Genomic DNA, 21,499 nt, shown 5'->3' on the forward strand with positions numbered 1-21,499 from the left:
AGGTGGCGCGCACGGCTACGGGGCGCCGCGAGGGCCATGGACTGCGGCGGTGCGCATGCGCACGAGGCGGCGCGGGCGAAAGCGGTGCTGGGGTTTCAGTTCAATCCCGCTCTGGCCGCGTCCGCGCTTGGAGCCCTTTCTCGCCCTCACCCCGGACTCCGGGGCCCCGGGTCCACAGCGAACACCCCGCTCCCCACATCTTCCCGACGCGATGCGCCTGCCCAGGTTCACTTTCTGAGACTCCTGTCTCCCTTCGGAACCCCCAGCCGTTCTGGAAAAATGTTTATTTGTGTAACAAAGCGCCCGCCGGGGGTGGGGCGCGGGCGGGGGGCGCGGGGCCCCCGGGTCACTTCTTCTTCTTCTTGGCCGTCTTGAACTTCTCCTCGATCACGCGCTGGGACTGCTTCTTGATCTCGGCCCGCGAGGGCACGTAGCTGTGGTCCACGTCGGCGAAGTGGAAGGTTTCTGGGGGAGAGGCGGGAGCCGGGTCAGCCCTGGGCTGGCCTCCGCCTTCATTCATCGCCGGGCGGGCGTGGACCACACGACTCCGTCCCGGATGCTCTGGCCTTTGGGCCCTTACGGACCGGGAGAGACCGCGCCCCCGGGCGCCTGGGTGTGTCTTCCTGCACAACGACCATTGCACAGCCCTCCCTCCCCGATCGAAGTCTCACCCCAACATCCCCGGCACAGCTCAGCCCCAGTCCCCTGCCCACCGGAGTCACTCGGAGGAGCTGCCCTTCAGCTGCTGACCCCGCCTTTCCCTCAGAAACCCCGATAAGGGCTCTCTCTGCCCGGGGCTCCCCCTTGCTCCTTTCTGCCTGCTGATGGGGATCAGGACATGGCTAGCCTCTCCACGTGGCTTGGCCACACCAAGTCCCGGGCACACCCTCCATCCCTGTCCCCCCTGGGCAGGTGGAGCGAGCAGCACACCCAACCTCTGCCCCTGCACCGCTCAGCCCAGCCATCCGCCCCACCTCCTGGCCCCCCAGCCCCCCCAGCCTGTACCTATCATATCGTCCTCCAGCTCCTCAAAGGTGATCCTGGTGTTCTGCTTCTCCTTCAGAGTCGAGGATTCCAGGGCGTCCCTCACCTTCGTGTTGTCCTGCAGGGCCCGGGGGACGGTCAGCTCTGAGGGGACACGGTATGGGGGGGCTTCTGCGCCCCCGCCCCTGCGTTACCTCCTCAGTGGTGGACAGCGCCTGCAGTTTGTCAACCAGGTACAGGAGCTTCCTCTCACAGTACGCCAGCTTGCTGTGCAAGTCCAGGCCGTCCAGGCTGTCGGGGGTGGCCATCTTCTGCAGACCGCAAGGTCGGGCTCAGACCCGCTCCGGCCTCCCCAAGCTCCCCGTGCAGGCCGCTCCGCCGCACGCGGGCCGGTACCTGGTCCTCGGGCAGGGCGATGCCGACCAGCCGGAGGTACAGGTTGTCGATGCCCATCTGCAGGGTGAGCAGCAGCTTCTGGCTCTTGGTCATGTTTGTGTGGGCCAGCTGCAGCCTCTCTTGCTCCCCCTTCAGCAGGTCCTGCATTTTATGCTGGACGGACTCAGAGCTGTCGAGTACGATGGGGAGGAAGGTGGCACAGACCTGAGGGCGGAGTTGGGTGCTGTGCTAGATTCAGGGGTTCAAGAGCTGCGATGTGGGCGTGTGGGTCCCCGGCTCCGCTGCAGAGCACGCATGAGCAGGCTGGCTGGCAGTGGACACCCTGGGCTCAGAGCCTGGCCCTGGCCCAGCCTGGGGGGCGGGCAGCCTGGACAGAGGAAGGGCAGGGCCCCTGGGTACCTGTCGGAGCTGGACGTCTGGTGGAACTTCAGCAGCGCCTCCTCCATCTCCAGCTTCCTCATCAAGGCCCCCAGCTGAGTCCGCTTCTCCTCACACTCCCTCATCTGCAGCTGCAGGTTGTCCTCCGTGTTCCTCTGAGCCAGGAACTGGCCTGTGATGTCCTGGCCGTCCCAGGAGGGAGAAGCAGGTGTGGGCCAGCCGGGCAGGGCCCACTGAACTGCCCCTCCCCGTGGTCAGGAATGATGTCCTTGGCGGCTGGACCCTGAGGGCTTGTGGGGGGCCATCCGTCCGTCGGGTGAAGTGCTGTGTGTGTGTCATTGCACGTCACCCCCACAACAAGCAGAGGACAGACCGGAGACCACCACTGAGAGACTGCACGGCCGCAGGGCGCCTGTGCAAGGGTGGACAAGCTTAGGTCAGGGCCGAGGACAGGGCTCGAGGCTTGCTAAGAATAAACCCAGATCGGATTAAAATAAGGGGGGACAGGTGGAGAGGCAGCTGCTCCTTATAATGCCGTCAGCTTGGGAAGGGGATGGGGTTGGAGGTGGAGGCCACACCTTAGCCGAGGCCTTCGGGTCCTCAGATTCTGTGGCTCTCTCATCCCCTGGAACATGCTGGGAGGGGCCTCTACTCTGAGTTGTCGAGGCCACAGCATTGCGTATTCATTCATTCCAAAAGGTGCCCGCAGAGCCCGGCCCAGTGGGCGCGGAGCCCCCCGCCCCTCCCTAACACCCCGGGAGTGCCCAGGAGCTGTACCCAGAGGTGGGAGCACCGCACAGCCGTCTTGATTCTCTCCAGCAGAGCAGTCAGATTCGCCTGGTACTCGATGTCGGCCTGGGAGGTCTCTTTTTTCCTCACTGGGCGGAGCAGAGGGAAGGATGGCCAGCGTGCAGGCGGACTGGGAACAGAGGTCTCTGCACCTGCCCTCTCGTCAGGGCGGGCCCCCCAAGAGCTGGGTCCCTGTCACAGGTGCTTGCACCTTACCCCGCTTCCAGGCAAACCGGCCCTTCAAGGGTGCCCCTGGGCATTGTCTCCAGAGGGGAACCACGGAGCCTGGCTCGGTGGGGCTTAGGGGGGCTTCTCGGAGGCGGCTCAGAGGGCCCGAGCTGTCTCTTCTGAGGAGTCATTGGGTGACCAGGCCCTGGGGTGCCTGTGGGGTTTGCAGCTAAGAAGCCAAAGGTTCAGTAATTGGCCATGAGCCCAAAGCAGGTGGCCTTGAAGCTGGTGGCCACAGGCGCCCCACCTCTGCAGGTATGACCAGGGGGAGGCAGGGGCACGCCCCCTCCCTCCCTCGGTGACCTGTCTGGGTGGCTCCAGCCAGTGCTGGCCTCTCAGGTCCTGGTTGGGGCGGGTGGGAGCAGAGCTCTCACCTTTCAGGCTCTCCGCACTCATCAGATTGGTGGGGAAGTCCAAGTCCCTCCGGCCCTGCTGGACGGGGTGGGGTGAGGTGAGCAGCATCCTCCACAGAGGAGCCCCCCAGACCCCGGCTGCACCGGCCGTGGGCACTCACCCGGCGGAACTTCTCACTGGTCTCCTTGGTGTGGATCTTGTCGATCATCTTCTTCTGCTGGTTCAGCCTGTTCTCCCGGGCCCGGCGCTCCTCGATGAAGGTCGCCTCCTTCTGCCGCAAGTTCATCTAGGGACACAGGCAGGCGGTGGGAGTCCGTCCCAGGGAGGCCTCCCCCGTGCTAACTCCAGTGGTCACTTCCCCCGAATTCCTAGATTTGAGAACAGCCATCGAGGCTGTCGGCCAGGCCTTCTTCCTGCAACACGGTGCCCAGCGCTTTTACCATTCTGCTTCCCTCCCTGCACTGCGCTCCTCCACCCCAGTCCGCAGGAGTCAGCTGGCCACAGGCATGGCACCGGCCCTCTGCAGCCTTCTGCCCAGCCCCCCTCGGAACTCATACTGGAGTGTCTAAAAACCAACTCTTCATCTTTCTCCAAACCTGGCCTCTTCCTGTCCTGCTCCCGTGGCTGTGCATTCTGGGGGCTGCTCCCTTTCACGTCTAACTCAGTGCCCCCTCCTCGGGTGACCACTCAAAGGCTTCTCAGCCCTCTGGGTTCGCTGCCCCCCCCCCCCCCCACTCTGCCATGGGTCTGGCCCCAGTGACCAGCCTCTGGGCCCCTCTGGTCTGCAGCCAGAACACACCTGTTTGGAAACACAAATGGGGTCCCATCTGGCCTGTTTCCTCCCAGGGCTCTAGGTTAGGGGGACAGGCTCCAGGATGGGGGGGGGGGGGCGAACCCTGAGCCCCAGCCACCCACAGCTGCCACTGCTCTCCGCCCGCTCCTCTGCAGCTTCGCCCCAGCTCCTGTGCGTCCTGCGGGCCCCCAGCAGCCAGCAGCCCACAGCACCCAGGTCTCTGCTGTGCTGGCCAGAGCCTGCGTGACACGGACAACTGCATGAGTGGCCACCTCCTCACGTGCCCCTTCCCGAGGACGGCTTTGAGGGGGCCTCGGCACAGACTGGGCGGGTTGGTGGCCCTGCCCAGCCCAAGCCAGGTCTCTCTCTCCTCTGTCTACCCCATGGCTTCCTGACGAGGAGGCTCCCTCTGTCCAGGGCCACAGTGTGAGCAGTGGGCGGTCTGGACTTTGGCGGTCGGAGGTGGTAAGGCACGGAGGTGTCCTGAGGAGGCCTGGGCCAGACGGGTGTGCACAGAGCCCTGCAGGGCCCCAGCCAGGGGCCTGTGCTCACCTTGACCTCATCCGTAATCATCATGGCATCTTGGGACATGACTGTCATGTCCGACAGCTCCGAGCAGTAGTCAGCCATCAGGTTCTGCAGCTTGTCCAGCTGGGTGGGGTATCCTGACAGCTCCTGAGGGCAGGGCAGGTGGGCACAGACCGGATGGCACCTCCCCTGGCCTCCCCGTTCTCTGTGGCCCCACAGGGTGGCCTGTGCCCACCCCCCACACCTACACCGCAGACTGAGCGCCCCGAGTATGGGGCCAGAGGGGCTCGCTGGACATGGGTTCGGGGTCAGAGACTCAGGGCTCGAGGGACAGGCTGCCCTGACCAGCTCCTCCGGTTCCCGTCCCAGCGGAGATCCCGGCCCTGCACACGGGCTGGGCCTGAGGCCCCGGCCCCTGCCGCCAGCGGGACCCCCGGGGCTGGGCTCACTTTCTTCAGGTAATCCAGCAGCCCCAAGTACAGCAGGTGGATGTTCTGGCTCGTGGTGATCTTGATTGTTGTCTTTTCGATGTTGTTCTCCAACTGGCGGATGACCTGAAGAAGGTACAGCGAGCGCCAGAGGCCAGCCCTGGGGGGCGTGTCTCACGCACCTAGCCCCGCCTTCCCGCGGAGCCCCGCCCCCAGCCCACCTCCCAGAGGCCCCGCCTTCTCGCCGAGCCCCGCCCCCACCTGCAGCAGGCGCAGCTCCTCCTTGGTGGCCACCGGCTGGTGCTGCAGGCCCTCCAGCTGCAGCTGCAGGCTCTCCAGCTGCTGCCCCCGCCGCCGCACCAGGTGGATCAGCACGTTGTGCACGTTCACGCGGTCGAAGACGTACTTGCGCAGCTTCTCCCGCGCCACCTGGTCGGGAGGGCACGGTGTGCCGGGGGCCGCGGATCCCCGCGCCGCGGGCGGGCGGGGAGGGGCCCTGGGGCGGGAAACTGCCCCACCGGCTCCACAGCGTCACTTAGCGGGGCGGGGGCGGGGGTCCCTGCTGCAGCCTCACCTCCATGGAGCAGCGGCAGTGCGCCAGCCTCATGGGCACGTCGTTCCCGCAGGCCCGGGAGATGGACCGCTTGTCGTGCTGTGGGGCGGCGGCGGCTGAGCCGGGCGCACCTCGGCGTCCCCCCGCCGCCGGCCCCGCCAGGCCTCTCCCGCCCGCGCCAGCCCCGCAGCCAGACCCCAGGAGGCAGGGCGCTCAGGGGCCCGTCCGGGCCTCCCAGCTGAGGTGTGACAGGGGTGCGGAGCGGAGGGCCCAGGTCCCCCCGACAAGGCCAGAGGGCCCCGGCTGCAGGTGCAGCCCCGGAGCGCGTGTCCCCGCCCGCCCCTCCCGATGCCCCAGCTCCAGAGGTCAGAGCCGGGACAGGGCAGGGCGCTCCCGCCCACCGGAGGGTCCGGCCCGCCCAGCCCCACCCCCGGGCAGCGGGGCGGGGCGCGCTGTTCACATTCTTAGCCAAAGCCCACTCCTGGGCCCCGCGGCGGATGTTGCTGCGCAGGAGAGCCACCGTGGCCTTGTTCTTGACCGTCTTCTCCTTCATGGCCTGGACCTGCAGCGCCCGGCATTGCTCTGTGGGCCGGCAGAGGGAGGGGGCCAGGTGTGGGCCACGGGCTCCGCCGGGATCCGGGGCTGGAGGGCTCCCAGCCGGGGCCCTGCCTCCAGTCGCGGCTCCGTTGGGGCCGAGGGCCTCGCCGCTCAGCCGCGCTTAGCAGTGGGGAGCAGCTGGGTCCCTCCTTGTCCCTCCTTGTCCCCTTTAGCTTTGGGGTCGACGATGCTCCAATCTCTGTGGAGCCCCCCAGCTTCTCCTCTCCCCACCCGGGTCCCCTGCATGGCAGGCCTCTTTGCGGCCTCCTCCCAGCTGTTTGGGAGGTGGGTGGTGGGCTGACCACTAGGCCATTTGCCCTGGGCTGCCCCTGTGTTAAAAGAAGTTCTGCCCGGCCGGCGTGGCTCAGTGACTGAGCATCGACCTATGAGCCAGGAGGTCACGGTTCGATTTCTAGTCGGGGCACAGGCCCGAGTTTCCAGCTGGACCCCCAGTTGGGGCGTGCAGGAGGCTGCCGATCAATGATTCTTATCACTGATATTTGTAGCTCTCTCTTCCTCTTTGAAATCAATAAAAATATATTTAAAAAAACAAAACACTGCCCTGGCCAGTTTGTCTCAGTGGACAGAGCGTCGGCCTGCGGACCGGAGGGTCCGTGGCTCAATTCCAGTCAAGGGCACGTACCTTGGTTGCAGGCTCCTCCCCGGCCAGGGTGCGTGCAGGAGGCAACCAATGGATGTGTTTCTCTCACATTGATATTCCTCTCTGTCTTTTCCTCTCTCCCATTGTCTCTAAAAATCAATGGAAAAATACCCTCGGGTGGGCGAGGATTGAAAACAAAACAAAGCCCTGAGCTCCTGCAGGCGGCCCCGGACTTGGTGTGGGTGTGAGGGGCTCACCCTGGAGCTGCGGACTGTGGTGTGGGTGTGAGGGGGTCCCCGGGTGGCGGCTCACCCTGAAGCTGCGTGATGGTCTTCAGCTCCTGGATCTGCTCCTCCACGTCCCCCCCTTCGCCCCACATCTTCATCGTGGCCGCAGGCCCCCGCCTCCACCCTCCCTGTGCTGGGCCTGCTCAGCAGGACAACAGTTCAAATTGTCCCCGGAACCTCGGCCCATTGTGATGGGGGCCAAGGTTCTAAAGCCCCGGGCCCAGCACCACCCTCTGCCGCCAGCTGGCCTGAGGGTGAGCCTCCTGGCTGCTCTCTGTTTGGGGGCGTGGCCGGGGCCAGCACCTTCCCCCACAGGTGGGAGACTTCGTGGTGGTTTGGCAGGGCCGCCCCCCCCCCCGCCCCCCCCTTCCGTCCCGTCCCCTTCACTGTCTTCCCAACCCTGACCACTCACCCCCCAAGTTCACACTCCACACCCCAGTGACCATGAGACGCCCAGCCTCAGCCCTCGCTGCCTCCACTTCCCCCAGGAATTCCCAAGTCCAGCTTTATTTATTTATTTATATATTAAAACCTATTTTATTCTTGTTTGTTAATCCTCACCTGAGGATATTTTCCCATGGACTTTAGAGAGAGTGGAAGGGAGGAGGAGAGAAACATCGATTGGTTGCCTCCCATACAGGCCCGAGCAGGGGATCCAGCCTGCGACCGAGTCCTTGACAGGAATTGAACCCGGGTCCCTTCAGTCTGCAGGCCGATGCTTTATCCACTGAGGCACACTGGCTAGGGCCTGAGTCAAGCATTAGATGTCACTCCAGGAAGGGTCAGTCCCCCATCTCTGCACCCCCGGCCCAAGCTTCCCCAGAGCCGCGTGCCCCAAGCACGGGACAGCTGGGACCCCAGGAGGGGCGGCACCCACCGAATTTGGTTGTTACTTTTCCCAGCTACCCTGTGTGACTCCGCTAGGACCCCCCCTAACAAAACACCACGGACAGCAGCTTAAACAACAGACATTCATTGTTTCAGGTCCTGGGGGCTGGATGTCCGAGACCCAGGTGTGGGCAGGGCTGGCTCCTCAAGGTCCTGCAGTGGCTGCCCCCCTGCGCCCCCACATGGCCTCTTCTCTGTGCCTATGTGTGTCCACATCTCCTCCTCTTATAAGGGACCCGTCAGGTGGGATCAGGGCCCACCCTCATTTTATTTTATTATTTATTTACTAGAGGCCTGGTGCACAGAATTTGTGCACTTGGTGGGGGTGGGGGGGTGTCCCTCAGCCCGGCCTGCGCCCTCTCGCAGTCCGGGACCCCTCTCATGGTCCAGGACCCCTTGCTCCTTACTGCCCGCCTGCTTGCTGCCTTACCACTCCATGCGTTGCTCCTCAGCGCTGCCACCTGGGAGGCAGGAGAGGCTCCCGCTACCACCACTGCCCTCGCCGGCTGTGAGCCTGGCTTCTGGCTGAGTGGCGCTCCCCCTGTGGGAGCTCACTGACCACCAGGGGGCAGCTCCTGTATTGAGCATCTGCCTCCAGGTGGTCAGTGCTCATCATAGCGACTGGTTGTTCCACTGTTTGGTTGGTTTGCATATTAGGGTTTTATTATATAGGATTTTTAATCGTCACCTGAGGATATTTTTCCATTGACTTTTAGGAAGAGTGGAAGAGAGAGGGAAAGACAGAGAAATATCGATGTGAGAGAAACACATTGATTGGTTGTCTCTTGCACATGCCCTTGACCAGGGCCTGGGATGGGGAAGAGCCTGCAACCGAGGTATGTACCCTTAACTGGATTCGCACCCGGGACCCTTTGGTCCACAGGGTGACGCTCTATTCACTGAGCCAAACCAGCTAGGGCCGACCCACCCTCATTTTAACTTCCTCCCCTTCTCAGAGGTCCAATCTACAAATGCATTGTGTTCTGAGGTCCTGGGGTTAGGGCTGCAATGTGTGAATTTGGGGGGACACGGTTCAGCCCAACAATGGTCTCCGCCCATCTTCCTCCAGGACCTCTTACCTTTCTGGCCACTCTCAGTTTTAAAAAAGTGCATCCAGTCAGGTCTAAAACCCCCCTACCCTCTGCCCTCCCGCTCAGCCAGGCGTTAGCCTTGGGGAGACGGAAGGCTCCCAACCAGAGTCTGAGGCAGAGCCTGGCTACAGTCCCCCACTATTGGTTCTTCCTTCTCGCTCAGATATAGAATTGTAGTGGGGGCGCACGGCTGCCCAGAGCAAGGCTGCCCTCCTGGGTGCCTCTGCACAAGTGTTCAGGACTTAGTTCTGCCAGTGCAGTGCGAGCAGAACGGTGAGTGAACTGCTCTCTTCCTTCCTGTTGACGGGGATGAAGCCGAGATGGCCGGAGCTGGCAGCTGTGCCATGAGGGAGATTTGGAAGAGAGGCCGTTGCAGCAGGGAACGGACTAAAAGGGGCCCCGGCCCCTGAACGTCAGCTCCTGGCCACCCACTGGGACTTTTACAGGAAGGAGACTCTAGGTGGCTTCTGCCATGGTTACCTTGGGCTTCCTTCACTACCTGTCCATCAAGATTCATGGCGCATAGTAGGTGCTCAGTAGGTATTCTTTTGAATGACCGGCCAGGCGGAGAGGCACAGGGGCTGGCCTGGCTGTGCCTTCAGCGAGACTGGGGAGCCAACCGCAAAGGACCATGGACTTGCCCGGAGGTGATAGAATCTGCCTTTCCTGTTGGGGCGGGGAGGTGGCTGGTCCGTCCCACTCGTGAGCTTCCCTTCTGTGGGGACAGAGCTCCAGGAAGCTAGCTCAGCCCCCCTCCGCCCCCGGAGAGCGGTGACTTCATCTGACACGCGTGTTTGGGCGCCGGGCGGGTGGGCACAGCCGGGTCCTGCCCCTTGTCCCTCGGGACCAGGTGCTGTTGGCTGTACACCCGGTGGTCTGCTCCTCCGTGCCAGGTTGTATGGAAACAAACCCCCCACCCCCGCATGGAGAGGCCTCACTGCCTTACAGGGCGGGTTCAGGAACTGCCTGGCAGAGCCTCCAGTAGCAGCCGCGTGGGCACGGAGGTGACACTTGTCTCCCAGCTTCTTCCTGCTCTTGCGCCCCAGTTGCTGTAGAACTTGGTAGGAAGAGCAAGGCGTTTATTAGTCCCACAGCCCAGCAGCACCTGTCCCCCTGGCCCTGGGGGATGCGGGCCCAGAAAGGGAGTGTCCGTGCCCCCAAGTGCAGAGTCCTCTCACCACACGCCCCCAGGGTGCGGGCAGGGCCTCCGGAGCGGGGAGGGCCAGCCTGGGGTGCGAGGTGCTGAGCGCTGTGTTCTAGAACTCTCTGGGCCCAGGTCCTGTGCGCCTGGCTGGAGCTCTCCTAGGTGCGCGGATCTGTAAGAGGCAAACAGAGACAGGTCCACACCCTGAAGTTGCTCACGGTCCCTGCACCCATTTTACTGTGGCAAAGACAGAGGCAAGGCCTCGAACCGGGATGCAGGCAGTGGAGGCCAGGACCAAGGCCCGTCCGCTGGCTGGCTGATGCCCAGCCCCTCAATCCAGCCGTCTTCATGGGGTGTCCACACGCCTCTCTCTGCACTCCCCCCACCCAGCCCCTCCTGGGTCCTCCTCCTGCTCATGGAGCTGCAAGTTCCACCTGCTGCACTCACTCCTTCTCCGGGAAGTGCATGCTGGGGGCACGGCAGGAGGCGAGAGACCCCGTCCAGCCTCCACTCCAGCCCCAGGTTTGCCTGCCTAAGCCTCGGGGCACCAGGGGCACGGCTTCCGCCCCCCACTCCCCGGCCTCTCACCTGTGCCCATGTCCGTGGGGAGCTTCCCCGTCTCCAGGAAGAGCCAGAGGTCGCTGCACTTCTGGGTCTCCACGCGGGTCACCCAGTAGCTGGCCACGGAGCCTGCAACTGGGGGGCAGAACGGGCAGGGGGCTGGAGGTGGGCCTCTGCACTTCTCAGGGACGGGACCGTGGGCACAGGATCTTCTGGGCGGATGGTGGTGGTGGGCGTGGGTAGGGCTCCCCGGGAACTGGGGCCCCATCCCCGGGGCAGGGATGCCTGGAACACAGCCCCCCGGGGCTCTTAGTGGGACCCACTCCTCTGAAGAGCCAGAGTCGCCCCGGCAACCTGGGGGCCCAGGCAGGGAGGACCCACCCACGGCCACCAGGACGGTCCACTGGAAGGGGTACTTCAGCCTCCTCTGCACGGACATCTGCAGGCCCAAGGCCGCCCCGGTGCCTGCAAGAGACAGGCCTGTGGGCAGGCTGGCCAGGCGCCCAGCACCTGCAGGCGCTACCTGCTGGGGAGGCAGATGGGGACAGGAGGGCGCGGGCTGTGCACGCTGAGCACCCGGCCCGGCCTACCTGTGACGAAGGTGACGATGCCCTTCACGAAGGCGCGCGACTGGCAGGCGGCGTACTCGCCCAGCCCCTGCGGGGGAGGGGAGGGGTCACGCTCAGGTCCCCCCTCTTCCTCCGCGGTCCCTCCGCCCCTCCTTTCGGCACTCGCCGTGAGGCCCTGAGCTGGGACACATCCCACCGCCCATGCCGGATGCCCAGCAGGATGCCCACCAGGGTGCCCCACCCCCATAGCAGAGGGTCCTGACTCTCTACCCCTTGGCCCCGACGAGGGCGCACCCGCCGAGCCCCCGCCCCGCTCAGGGCAGCTCCGAGGTCGGGAGCCCGCGTCCTAGGCCGGCTTTCTCACCGGGTGCTTGGCGGCTACGGCGTCGTCCACCCGGGACAGGCCCAGGTTCACCATGGCTGGTGGGGCCTGGCCGGCCGGTCCACGCAGGCGCGGGCGGAGGGACCGGGGCGGGGCGGGGCGGGGCGTGGTGGAAAGGGGCGGGGCCTGGAGGGCCTATCTGCGCAGGTGCTGGCGGAGGGGCCGGCCGGGGCGGGGCGTGGTGGAAAGGGGCGGGGCCTGGAGGGCCTATCTGCGCAGGTGCTGGCGGAGGGGCCGGCCGGGGCGGGGCGTGGTGGAAAGGGGCGGGGCCTGGAGGGCCTATCTGCGCAGGTGCGGGCGGAGGGGCCGGGCGGGACCTGGTAAGGACCAGATGGGCGGGGCGGGGCGGGGCTGAGAAGAGGGGACGGGCCCGGAGTAGGGGGCGGGGCCTGACGCGCCCTGCAGCCCAGGCTCTGCGAGGTTGCGCGGCGGAGGTCGGGTCGCGCTCCCCGTCCCGGGCCCAGCTTGGTCCCTGGAGCTGGACTCCACCAACTGAGCCCTCTGCTGCTCGCCCCCCAGCACACGGGCTCCTGTCTGGGCTGTGAATTCCCGACACTAACAGGCAGAGTGAGCCTGGGCGGGGTTGGGCGGGTGCAGGCCTCCTCAGGGTCTCACCTCTGGGTGCCCCGGGCAGCTCTGCGGAAATGCTGCTGGGGTCCCCACCACACGGGCCCAGGCGGGTCCAGAGGCCGCCTCCCTTCTCTGTCCCAGAGGAGCGAGCTCCTTGCTCTCCCGCGGGTTTCTTCCTGGGCAAGCCCTGCGGGGCCTGGGCGCCCGGCTCCAGGAGGGGCCGCGACCCTGCAGCCTGTGTGGGTGTGCTTGTGTGCACACTGTGCGTTGCACAGGCGCGTGGGTGTGTGAGGGTGCTGGGAGGGACCCCCGCGCACCTTGCCAGCAGGCGATTACTGAAGGATATCAGGCTCCAGATTAGCAGGAGAATGGAGTCCTCTGACCCTAGGTCCTTGCTAACCCAAGGAAGGACTGAAGCTCTGAGCTGTTTTTTAAAAAAAATTTACTTCAGAGAGGAAGGGAGCGGAGGAGAGGGAGAAAAACATCAGTGATGAGAGAGAATCATTGATTAGCCGCCTCCTGCATGTCCCCCACTGGGGATCGAGCCCACGACCCGGCATGTGCCCTTGACTGGAATCGAACCCGGGGCCCTTCAGTCTGCAGGCCGATGCTCTATCCACTGGGCCAAACCGACTAGAGCAAGCTTTGTGCTCTTGCCAGAGGTCTGTCCTGCTCCATCCCCGCCCCACCCTTTCCCTGGCGCTCTGGACTTCTAGTGGGAACTTATACTCCTTCAGGCTGCCCTGCCCTTAACCCAAGAGGTGGCATTGGGGAAGATTTTATATACACATTAGAGGCCTGATGCACGAAATTTGTGCAAGAGTCTCCGCTCTCGCAGCCCCAGCTTTGTCCGAAGGTCGTCCGGACGGTCGTTCTGCCGTTCAGTTGATTTGCATATTATGCTTTTATTATTATAGATGTAGCTTGTATATACGCTTTTAAAAATTAAGGCCTGCCCTGGCCGGTTTGGCTCAGTAGATAGAGCATCCATTGACCTGCGGACTGAAAGGTTCCAGGTTCGATTCCGGTCAAGGGCATGTACCTTGGTTGCGGGCACATCCCCAGTAGGAGGTGTGCAGGAGGCAGCTGATCGATGTTTCTCTCTCATTGATGTTTCTAACTCTCGTTCCTCTCCTTTCCTCTCTGTAAAAAAATCAATAAAATATATTTTTTAAAAAATTAAGGCCTGATTTAAGTACAGTGGAATTCGCCCTTTTTGGCGTGTAACTCTAAGTTTAGACCCATGCAGTCAGTCATGTGACCACCGCAGCCCACCCAACCCAAAGTCTCTGCAGGCCACTTGTCATCAGTGGCTTTCCCACCGTGTCCCTGGCAACCATGGCACAGCTTTCTGTGCCTCTGGGTTTGCCTTTTCTAGAACATCCTGGAAAAGGGGCCCGGGCTGTGCTTCCTGGCGTCTCTCACCGCATCACGGGAGTGGGATTTACCCAAGTTGCTGTGCTAACTCACGACTTGTTCCTTCTGTGCCTGAAAAGTGCCCACCGCCAGGGGCTGCAGCTCCGTCACCCATTCCCGAGACACCGTTGTTTCCACTCCTCGGTGCCGGTGAATGAAGTCCCCCCGACACCCACGCTGGGCTTTGCGTGTTTTATTTCTCTGGCGTAGACCCCTGGGGGTGCGGTTGTCGGGGGGCAAATGAGTGTCGAGCTTTAGGAACCTGCCTGGCGGTTCCCAGTGCACCGCCCACTTCTCCACCCAGCCGTGATGTGTTTGTGTAAAAACACGCTGCATTCCCACAGGCGAGCAGGTGTGTCCCAGGGGGCTCCACTTGCCTCTCCCCAGGACGAAGGATGTTGAACTCTTTTTCATGTTTATTTTCCACCCGAATGTCTTCTTTTTTTTAAAAAAAATATTTTTATTGATTTCAGAGAGGAAGGGAGAGGGAGAGAGAGACAGAAACATCAACGATGAGAGAGAACCATTGATCAGCTGCCTCCTGCACGCCTCCTACCGGGGATTGAGCCCATAACCCGGGCTCATGTGCCCTGACCAGGAATTGAATCGTGACCTCCTGGTTCATAGGTTGATGCTCAACCCCTGAGCCACGCCGGCTGGACGAATGTCTTTGTTGAAATATCTTTCTAAACCATGTTTCCCGTTTTTTTGTGTGTTGTTTTTTCCACATTGGGTGGTTTGTTTTTATTCTCGAGTCTTGAGAGTCCTTTGTAGATTCTGGGTCCAAGTCCTTTATCAGATGTATGTTGTGTAAATATTTTCCTGGGAGACTTTGCCTGCCTTCTATCCTGTGACTCTGGGACGAGCTGGCGCCTCCTGAACCCTGTGGAGGCGCCAGCAGAAGCCTCAGCTCCACCCCTCCCTCACGCTGGCGACCCGGGTCTTTCTCCCACCCCAGACCCCTTCTACTCTGGAGCATTGCTAGTTCCAGCCCTCCCCGGGGACCCGGGGCATCTGGGTGGGGTGCCCCAGGCCACATGCCGCTCCTGCCATGGTGTCCCTGGGTGCTCGGTCTGCATGGACACGAGAGGTCACCTGCAGAGGCCTTGGCACCCCAAGCCCCCACCAGCCGGCAGTGCCTCCCTGGCGACACTCCCGCCCAAATACTTATGCAACCGGTGATAAGGCGACTCAGAGACCATAATCCATCCTGAGTGACAGCTCACCCCCACCCTTCCGCGTGCTTGCTGGAGGCCTAGTTGGTGGCTGTGTGGGGGTAGGGGTGGGGCAGAGGAGGTCTGGAGTGAGGGGCGCCCAGGCCTTTGATGTCACCTCTGTCACAGCTGCCCTGGCACAGGCTCTGCCCCTGGACTAGGCCCAAAGGCCGGGCCAGTAGTGACTTCACTACTGTGTGGGGAGCAGAGGGAGTGAGGACTGGGGGGGACCCAGGCCCAGAGTGGGGGCCGCTGGCTAGAGCTAACCTGAGCCTGACTGCTCCCTGCAGCACCCCAAGGGCCCTGGGTCCCTGCCCCAGCCACAATGGAGGTGGACGGAGGTGCTGAGGACCCTAGTCTCTGCTCGGGCCCCCAGGACTGCCGGGCAGGTCAGGGGGCAAATCCCCAGCTTGGAGGAGTCAGGTGAGAGCCCAGCTTCCTGGAGCCATCCAGGAAATGACCCCCGGAGCCTGTGGGGACACTTGAGTGATTGTGCCCAACAATGGACAAAGGAGGCTGGGGTTTCCGGAGCCCGAACGCCTTACACCGCCCAGCCTGCCGATCTGGTGAGTCGGCTGAAACCTATAAAGCCGGGTCCGCTGGTGCTCAGACACAGTCAGGGGCCAAAGACAGGCATGGGGATGCAGTCCGTTCTGTTGGGCCGGGTTCTGGTGCTGCTCTGTGCGTCCACAGCTTGGGGTGATGTCCTGGTACAGCCAGATTTTGATGCCAAGAAGGTACTGGAGGCCTCCGTGCTGTGCTGTGCTGTGCTGTGGTGGGGCTGGGGGCTGAGCTGCTGAAACCCACAGGGATGGGGGAACAGCCAGAGCCGTCTCCCCCTGCGAGGCCTCCGGCCTACGACCCTTTAGACTTGCTCTCTATGGAACCCTGAAACCACCCTGTGGGGGGTGATTGCTGACCCACTTCGCAGTGGGGTACGGAGGCTCACAGTGGTGGTGTGACCTGCCCCCAATACGTGCAGAACAGGCTCTTGTCCACCCCGGCCTCAGACCCAAGAGGTGAACATTCTGGAGACCCGCTGTGGGTCCTCAGACAAGTCCCGGTTCTGGGTTGCCGGCCTTGTGCTCTGGGCCCTGAGCCTGCTGGTCACCGAGCTCCTCCCAGTTCTCAGGCCTCTGGTACGTGGTCGCCATGGCCTCCGACTGCAAGGTCTTCCTGGGCAAGAAGGACCACCTGCTGATGTCCACCACGGCCATCACCGCCGGGGCTGGGGGCAACCTCAACGTCCACATGGAGTTCCCTTGGTGAGCCTGGCGCGGTGCCGCTGGCGGGTGGGGGAGCCTGGGCAGCTCGGAGAGTGAGTGGGCTGTGCACCCTCAGGGGTGACGGCTGCAACCGCATGGACGCCGAGTTCCTCAAGGTGGGCGCCGAGGGACACTTCAGAGTCCCAGGTAGGTCCTGCCCCTCCGCCTTCCTAGGCCCCTGATGCCGGTTCTCCATGGGGTGATCATGGGACTGTCCTTATACCCAGGACCCCCTCCATCACCATCTCCTGCCCCTCTCCCTTCGCCCCTGGGAGCAGAGGCCAGCGCGGGTGGGGGTCGGTCCGGGGCCCCTGCAGCTCTCCTCCTCCCCAGACTTGGGCTACCTGGACGTGCGCATCGAGGAAACCGACTACAGCTCCTTCGCCGTGGTCTACATCTACAAGGAGCTGGAGGGGGCGCTCAGCACCATGGTGCAGCTCTACAGTGAGGCCCGCCTGCCCCGCCCCGCCCACAAGGCCCCGCCCACCAATTTATGCCCCGCCCCGCCCACACAGGCCCTGCCCACCATCTATGCCTCGCCCCGCCCACCCCTCTCGCCCCGCCCACCCTTTTCCTCCTGGCCCCGCCCCTTCAGGACCGGCCCCAAATCCTCCTTTGCCTCCTCCTGGTCACTTACTCCCAAGTCTGGGCCAGGGAGGGTCGGGTCCGGGTGTGAGATGGGGCAGCGGGACCCACCGCGCTTTGATGGGCAGGGGTTGCCTGGAGGGGCCTCTGAGGGCGGACACGCAGGCCCCCCGCTGGCCTCCTGAGGGTGGGGACCCACCTTCCTGGCTGCCTGAGACCCTGAACCAGGGCTGAGAGCCTATCTGGCTTTAATTTCCGGGGTATCTGCAGAGTGGCGCTCCCCCAACTGGAGAGGCTGGGGTGGGTGAAGGCAGGAGGGTGGCCTTGCAGGAGGAGAGTCTATGGGGGGCGAGGCGAGCCCAGGCAAAGCAGCTGGGCCCCCACCTCCTGGACACCCTGTGTGACTCGGGAAAGGGCGCCCCTCTGGGCCGATTCCAGCCCCCACAGCCCCTCAGCCAGGCAGGCACACCTGTCTGTCCTCCCCGCTCACCTCTGTGAGCCGCGGGGTTACAGGGGCCCGCTCTGCCCCAGGCCGAACCCAGGAGGCGAGTCCCCAGGCCCTGAAGGCCTTCCGGGACTTCTACCCGACCGTGGAGCTCCCGGACGACATGACGGTCATGCTGCCGAAGTCAGGTGCCCGGCCTCGCTCCCCCCCCCCCCCCCCAGCCTCGCCCGGGCCGAGCCCCTCCCCCCGCACCCCCCCTCCGCTCTGACCAAACCCCGCCCCCGCCTCGCCCCGGCCAAGCCTTGTAGCACCAAGCCCCGCCCCTCCCTGACCAGTCCCGACAAGCCCCGCCCACCAACCCGCCCCAAGCCCCGCCCCTCCAGGCCAGATCCCGCCCCGCCAAGCCCCGCCTTCAGCTCCCTTTCTGATTCCCTGAGCTTAAGCCAGCGGCTGGGCTGGCAGCGACTCCAGCCCCTCCTGCCCGCAGCCCCTTCCCCCCCACACACCCCGAGGGAGCGGCCTGGGGAGCCCAGAAGGGAGAGTCCTCGGCTCCACCCTCTGGGTTTGGCTGTACCGGTCCCACCACACCCAGGGGTTGGGGGCTTGGTGGGGCGTGTCTGCCGGCTCCGCCTCTCACGGACTGTCTTCCTTCCTACAGATGCGTGCTCCTCGGGGGGCCAGGAGGCACCCTGACAGCTCTGGAGACTCACCTGGGCCCTTCCCAGGTGGAGGACAGGGTAATCCCCCTTCCTGTCCTGCAGGGCCTGCGCCCTCTCCTCCCCAGGCCTCCTGCTCTCCCACCAGATTCCCCTCCCACCAAATCCACTTGCATTGTTCCGCCGGGTTGTGGTGCTTCAGTCTCAGCTCCCCTCCTCCAGGAAGCCCCCTTGGATTTCCTTCATCTGACATAATAAATGACCACAAACGGGGTGGCTTAAAAACAAGAGACAGTTACCCTCTCACAGCTTTGGCAGCCACAGGCCCTAAATGGAGGTGTGGGCAGGCAGGGCTGGCTCCTCCCGGGGTTCCAGAGGCAGCTCCCTGCCTCCCCAGCTCCTGGTGGTGCCGGCAACCCTGGCCTCCCTGGGCTTGTAGACCCGTCCCTCACATCTCTGCTCCACTGTCCCATGGCCGTCTCCCTCTGCGTGTCTGTGTCCAAAGGTCCTTCTTCTAACAAGGACACCCGTCATTGGCTGTGGGGCCCACCCTAAGTCCAGGGGCTCTCATTGTGAGACCCCTAAGTAATTACTTCTGAAAGAACCTATTTCCAAAAAAGGTCACATTCAGAGTTCCAGGTGGACTTGAATGTTGGGGGGGATCTATCCAACCCGGTGCACCCTGTGTCCCCATATGCCCCAGCTCACCCCCTGGGCACCAGGCCCCTGCTTTGGGAAGGCCTGGGCCCTCGTCCACTCTCTGAGGGTCCCCTGGAGGACCCCCATTCACTGCCCTCACAGGGCTGGGTCCCCGGGAGCCCTTGGGACACACAGGCAGGTGGGTGGGGTCTTGGGGACACCTTCCCCCAAAGTGGACACCAGGGAACCCTCAGGCCCCTTCCCCAGGTTCCTGGAGGAGAATTCGGGAACCTCAATAAAGCAGTGAATACAGGTTGGGAGTCACGGCGTCCGCACTGGGCAGCTTCCTCTTTATCCTGCACCCCGTTCCCTGGGCCCCTGGCTGTCCTGGCTACGAACCCAGGGTCCTGGGGACATTGGGGTGCTTTGACTTTCCGTGGGTCTAGCTGATGCTGCCGGCGTCCTGGTGCCGCCTTCTGTCCGTCACACGCGTGGTTGTTTCAGGAACATTACCGGGTAGGAGGAGAGGGCGTAGGGAATCGAGCCAAATCCTGCTGTTCCAGAAGGTTGTACCTGTAGAGAGTGTGAGCTCCGTCTTCCTGCTCTGTGCCCCCTCCCCCCCCAGATGGTCTTAAAAAGAAAAAGCAGCTTTGGGGTCAGGTGCTGGTCTGTGGGCTCCGCGGTGTTTACTGGCCACCCTGGGCCTTGCTTCCACACCAGCCCCTCACCGCCCGCCCGCCAGCCAGGGAGGAGGCACCGGCACTGTGGCTGGGTCCCCAGGACCCCGGGCAGCCCTGGGGCCCCTGGGGGAGCAGTGGTGGGCGTGTTCTGCATCTGCAGAACTTCGGGTAGCTGAGTAGCTCTCAGGGCCGTGCAGGGGATGCTGTGTCGGGGGGCAGCCGGGGCGGCTGAGTGTTTGCTGAGTGGGCGGGTGGGTGGATGACCATGCCTTTCCCGTCCCTGCAGGGCAAGCCGGAGCAGCAGGCCTCGCTCGGCACCCCACGCCTCCCAGACCCCGGCCTTCCCTTTACTCCAGGCCTTGCCCACCTCCTCCTGCTCACCCCCATCCCCAGTGCCTCCCGCTTCCGCTCAATAAACTGATTCTACAGGCTCCAGGCTCCTCGCTCCTTGGAGAGGCCTGAGGGAGAGCACAACGCGCCCCACCTCGGCCTTGGGCTTCTGGGGGACTGAGGCAGGGAGGAGGGTGGGCAGGGACTCTGGCTGCTGGGCTCCTCCTGGCTGAGTGAGGGCGGGAGGCTCCAGCTAAGCCTGGCACCTGGACCCCGGGCAGCATCTCGCTCCCGCCGGCTTGACCCCATGGACTCGCAGCAGCTGCGGGAAACCGAGGCCCCTGGGGAGACCGGCCCTCCTGCTGGGGCTCTGTGGCAGGAGCTGGCGGCAGAGCAGCTCGGGGCCTTGGGGTTTCACTCCCGCCGCTGGAGTGGCCCCGACCTTGGGCACCTGTGTAAGCCTCTGCGAGGCCCGGAAACGGGTCAGGGCGGTGGCCAGCGCTCTCTGCACCCTTGGCTGCCAGCCGGCCCACGTGGCCGCTGGGCACGTGCAGTCAGCCCACTGTGCTCCTGGCTTCCCAGACCTGGAAGCGGAGGCACAGAGGTCAGCGACTTGAGCAGCCAGGGGCCCAGCTGGGGTCAGGCCCCGGGGTCAGGCTCCAGGGCCCGGCTCCATGTTGACCCTCGAGGAGATGTGGGGGCAGGAGAGCCACCCCGGGACCGTGCCACGCCGTTCCCCTCCCTGACGCCGAGGCTGTGGTCTCCCCAGGAGTCCGGGTTTCCAGGTTATGTCCGGCGTGCACCTCAAAGGGCCGGCGTGGGCGGGCAGGAAGGCACAGAGGTCCCGCCTCACTGCTCCCGGTGCCCTGTGGCCCTGGCAGAGCTGGCGCCGGAAGGAGTCGGCCCTGAGGACACCTGTCCTCATCCTGCCCTGGTCACCCAGAGGCAGCAGGTGCCCCCACACTTCCTGTCTCCCCTCTGCTGCCCGGTCAAGCCCATCCCAGGGGCCCTGGCTTATCCACCCGGGGCCAGGGTCAGCCTGGGACTGGGGTCAGCCAGCCCTCAGCCTCCTTACCCCTCTGCCCCTGCCCTGGGATGGACCCCTGGGTCCCCAGTGTGCCAGCCAGTGGGCCACCCCGTCCTAGCTTGAACCCCAACCTGACAGCCTTTGTCGGAGGCAATGCCACACCCAGGAGGCATCATTACAGACGGGGAAACAGGCAGAGTAGCTGGGTCACGTGGCCGGAGGGGCAGGCCGGTACCCAGGAAGCCTGAGTGTGTCTTCACCCTGACATGCTAATCGTCTGGCCCTGGGCCTGGGATAGGGCATTGGGGGTGGGGGCTGGGGTGGGGGAGGGAGGCCTGGGCACGGTGGACATGGCACAGGAAGAAGAGCAGTCGTCGGCGGTGGCGGGTGGGTGCCTGCAGAGGTCCACCAGGCCGGCCAGACCCTCCTCCGCCTCCCTCGGCCCCTCCCCCTCCCAGGCCTCAGAGGTGCTCCCCCTGCAGGAAGGGTCCTCAGAGGAGACCCCCAGGCAGAGGACCCCTCGCTCATTCCCGAACCCGGAGGGCAGGCCCCGCTCGGCTCTTGGCACCCAACTAGCCCTCCGTGCCTTTGCCCCAAAGAGCGCGGCTCAGGGCTGAGCGTCCACCTGTGAGCCAGGAGGCCAGGGTTCGATTCCCGCTCGGGGCACAGGCCCGGGTGGTGGGCTCCATCCCCAGTGTGGGGCGTGCAGGAGGCGGCCGGTCCATGGTTCTCTCTCATCCTGGATGTTTCTGTCTCTCCTTCTCCCTTCCTCTCTGACATCAATAAACATATATTTAAAGAAAAAGAAAAAGGGCCCTGGCAGGAGTGGGCCCCAGGGCACCGGCCGACAAGTCCCGTCCGTGTGTCGGCGGGGAGCTGCCGGGAGCCTGGCGGTGCTCCGGCCCCTGTGGGGTGGGACCTCCTGCTCTCAGGCCCCCGCGGGCCCTGTGCCGCGTCCACGCTGTCCCGGCTGCTCCGGGCCAGGCCAGCCCCGCGAGGCTGTGGGCGTCCCACGGCGGGATGGCCCTGCGGCAGGAGAGGCCAGCTCCTCTGGCAGCCTGTGGCCGGTGATTGCGTCACCTGCGTCCCTGGGATATAAACCGGGTGCCGGGCAGCGGCGT

At 64.2% G+C, this 21,499-nt stretch overlaps 3 protein-coding genes and 1 long non-coding RNA gene across 6 annotated transcripts; 2 read left to right on the forward strand and 2 right to left on the reverse strand.

Moving 5' to 3' along the window:
* Positions 1-87: 87 nt before the first annotated feature.
* On the forward strand, positions 88-5,156 carry LOC118655279. Its single transcript, XR_004967244.1, has 4 exons — positions 88-225; positions 1,064-1,217; positions 2,458-4,908; positions 5,011-5,156. It is a non-coding gene; the product is annotated as an uncharacterized LOC118655279 (long non-coding RNA).
* CCDC183 (coiled-coil domain containing 183) lies at positions 219-7,223 on the reverse strand. The gene is given in 15 exon segments (XM_036306917.1): positions 219-465; positions 1,006-1,102; positions 1,179-1,370; positions 1,372-1,549; positions 1,780-1,940; positions 2,536-2,636; positions 3,150-3,204; positions 3,290-3,415; positions 4,475-4,597; positions 4,900-5,004; positions 5,140-5,307; positions 5,453-5,530; positions 5,892-6,013; positions 6,942-7,034; positions 7,037-7,223. Coding segments are annotated over 15 exon segments (1,785 nt in total). The 5' UTR covers positions 7,104-7,223; the 3' UTR covers positions 219-346.
* A 1,376-nt stretch (positions 7,224-8,599) lies between these two features.
* Positions 8,600-11,640, reverse strand: TMEM141 (transmembrane protein 141). Of its 3 annotated transcripts, none has more exons than XM_036306915.1 (6): positions 11,534-11,640; positions 11,191-11,257; positions 10,924-11,065; positions 10,628-10,735; positions 10,074-10,211; positions 8,600-9,952 (listed from the first exon to the last, which is right to left on the reverse strand). In XM_036306915.1, exons 1-6 carry the CDS (start codon positions 11,585-11,587, stop codon positions 9,838-9,840), a joined length of 624 nt encoding a protein of 207 aa, XP_036162808.1. In that variant the 5' UTR covers positions 11,588-11,640; the 3' UTR covers positions 8,600-9,837. The 3 variants fall into 3 exon arrangements, 2 of the variants coding, with proteins under 2 accessions (XP_036162808.1, XP_036162809.1); XR_004967243.1 differs by having other exon boundaries at positions 9,844-9,952; positions 10,982-11,065; XM_036306916.1 differs by having other exon boundaries at positions 9,915-10,211; positions 10,982-11,065.
* Positions 11,641-14,899: 3,259 nt separating this feature from the next.
* On the forward strand, positions 14,900-19,442 carry LCN15 (lipocalin 15). The gene is made up of 7 exons (XM_036306944.1): positions 14,900-15,488; positions 15,877-16,016; positions 16,093-16,163; positions 16,350-16,460; positions 17,133-17,234; positions 17,705-17,783; positions 19,308-19,442. Exons 1-6 carry the CDS (start codon positions 15,387-15,389, stop codon positions 17,737-17,739), a joined length of 561 nt encoding a protein of 186 aa, XP_036162837.1. The 5' UTR covers positions 14,900-15,386; the 3' UTR covers positions 17,740-17,783; positions 19,308-19,442.
* The last annotated feature ends 2,057 nt before the right edge of the window (positions 19,443-21,499 follow it).

This window comes from Myotis myotis, unplaced genomic scaffold (assembly GCF_014108235.1).
Source record: "Myotis myotis isolate mMyoMyo1 unplaced genomic scaffold, mMyoMyo1.p scaffold_m19_p_44, whole genome shotgun sequence".
Taxonomy (NCBI): Eukaryota; Metazoa; Chordata; class Mammalia; order Chiroptera; family Vespertilionidae; genus Myotis; species Myotis myotis.

Excerpts from the sequence above, each read along its gene's own strand:
- TMEM141 (XM_036306915.1), bottom strand. The coding sequence starts at position 11,587 with ATGGTGAACCTGGGCCTGTCCCGGGTGGACGACGCCGTAGCCGCCAAG. Across the intron at positions 11,066-11,190 it reads CATCGTCACCTTCGTCACAG|GCACCGGGGCGGCCTTGGGC; the intron begins GTAGGCCGGGCC and ends TGTCTCTTGCAG. Across the intron at positions 9,953-10,073 it reads CCGCACCCTGGGGGCGTGTG|TTCTACAGCAACTGGGGCGC; the intron begins GTGAGAGGACTC and ends CTTCCTACCAAG.
- LCN15 (XM_036306944.1), top strand. The coding sequence starts at position 15,387 with ATGGGGATGCAGTCCGTTCTGTTGGGCCGGGTTCTGGTGCTGCTCTGT. Across the intron at positions 15,489-15,876 it reads CAGATTTTGATGCCAAGAAG|TTCTCAGGCCTCTGGTACGT; the intron begins GTACTGGAGGCC and ends AGCTCCTCCCAG. Across the intron at positions 16,461-17,132 it reads CACCATGGTGCAGCTCTACA|GCCGAACCCAGGAGGCGAGT; the intron begins GTGAGGCCCGCC and ends GCTCTGCCCCAG.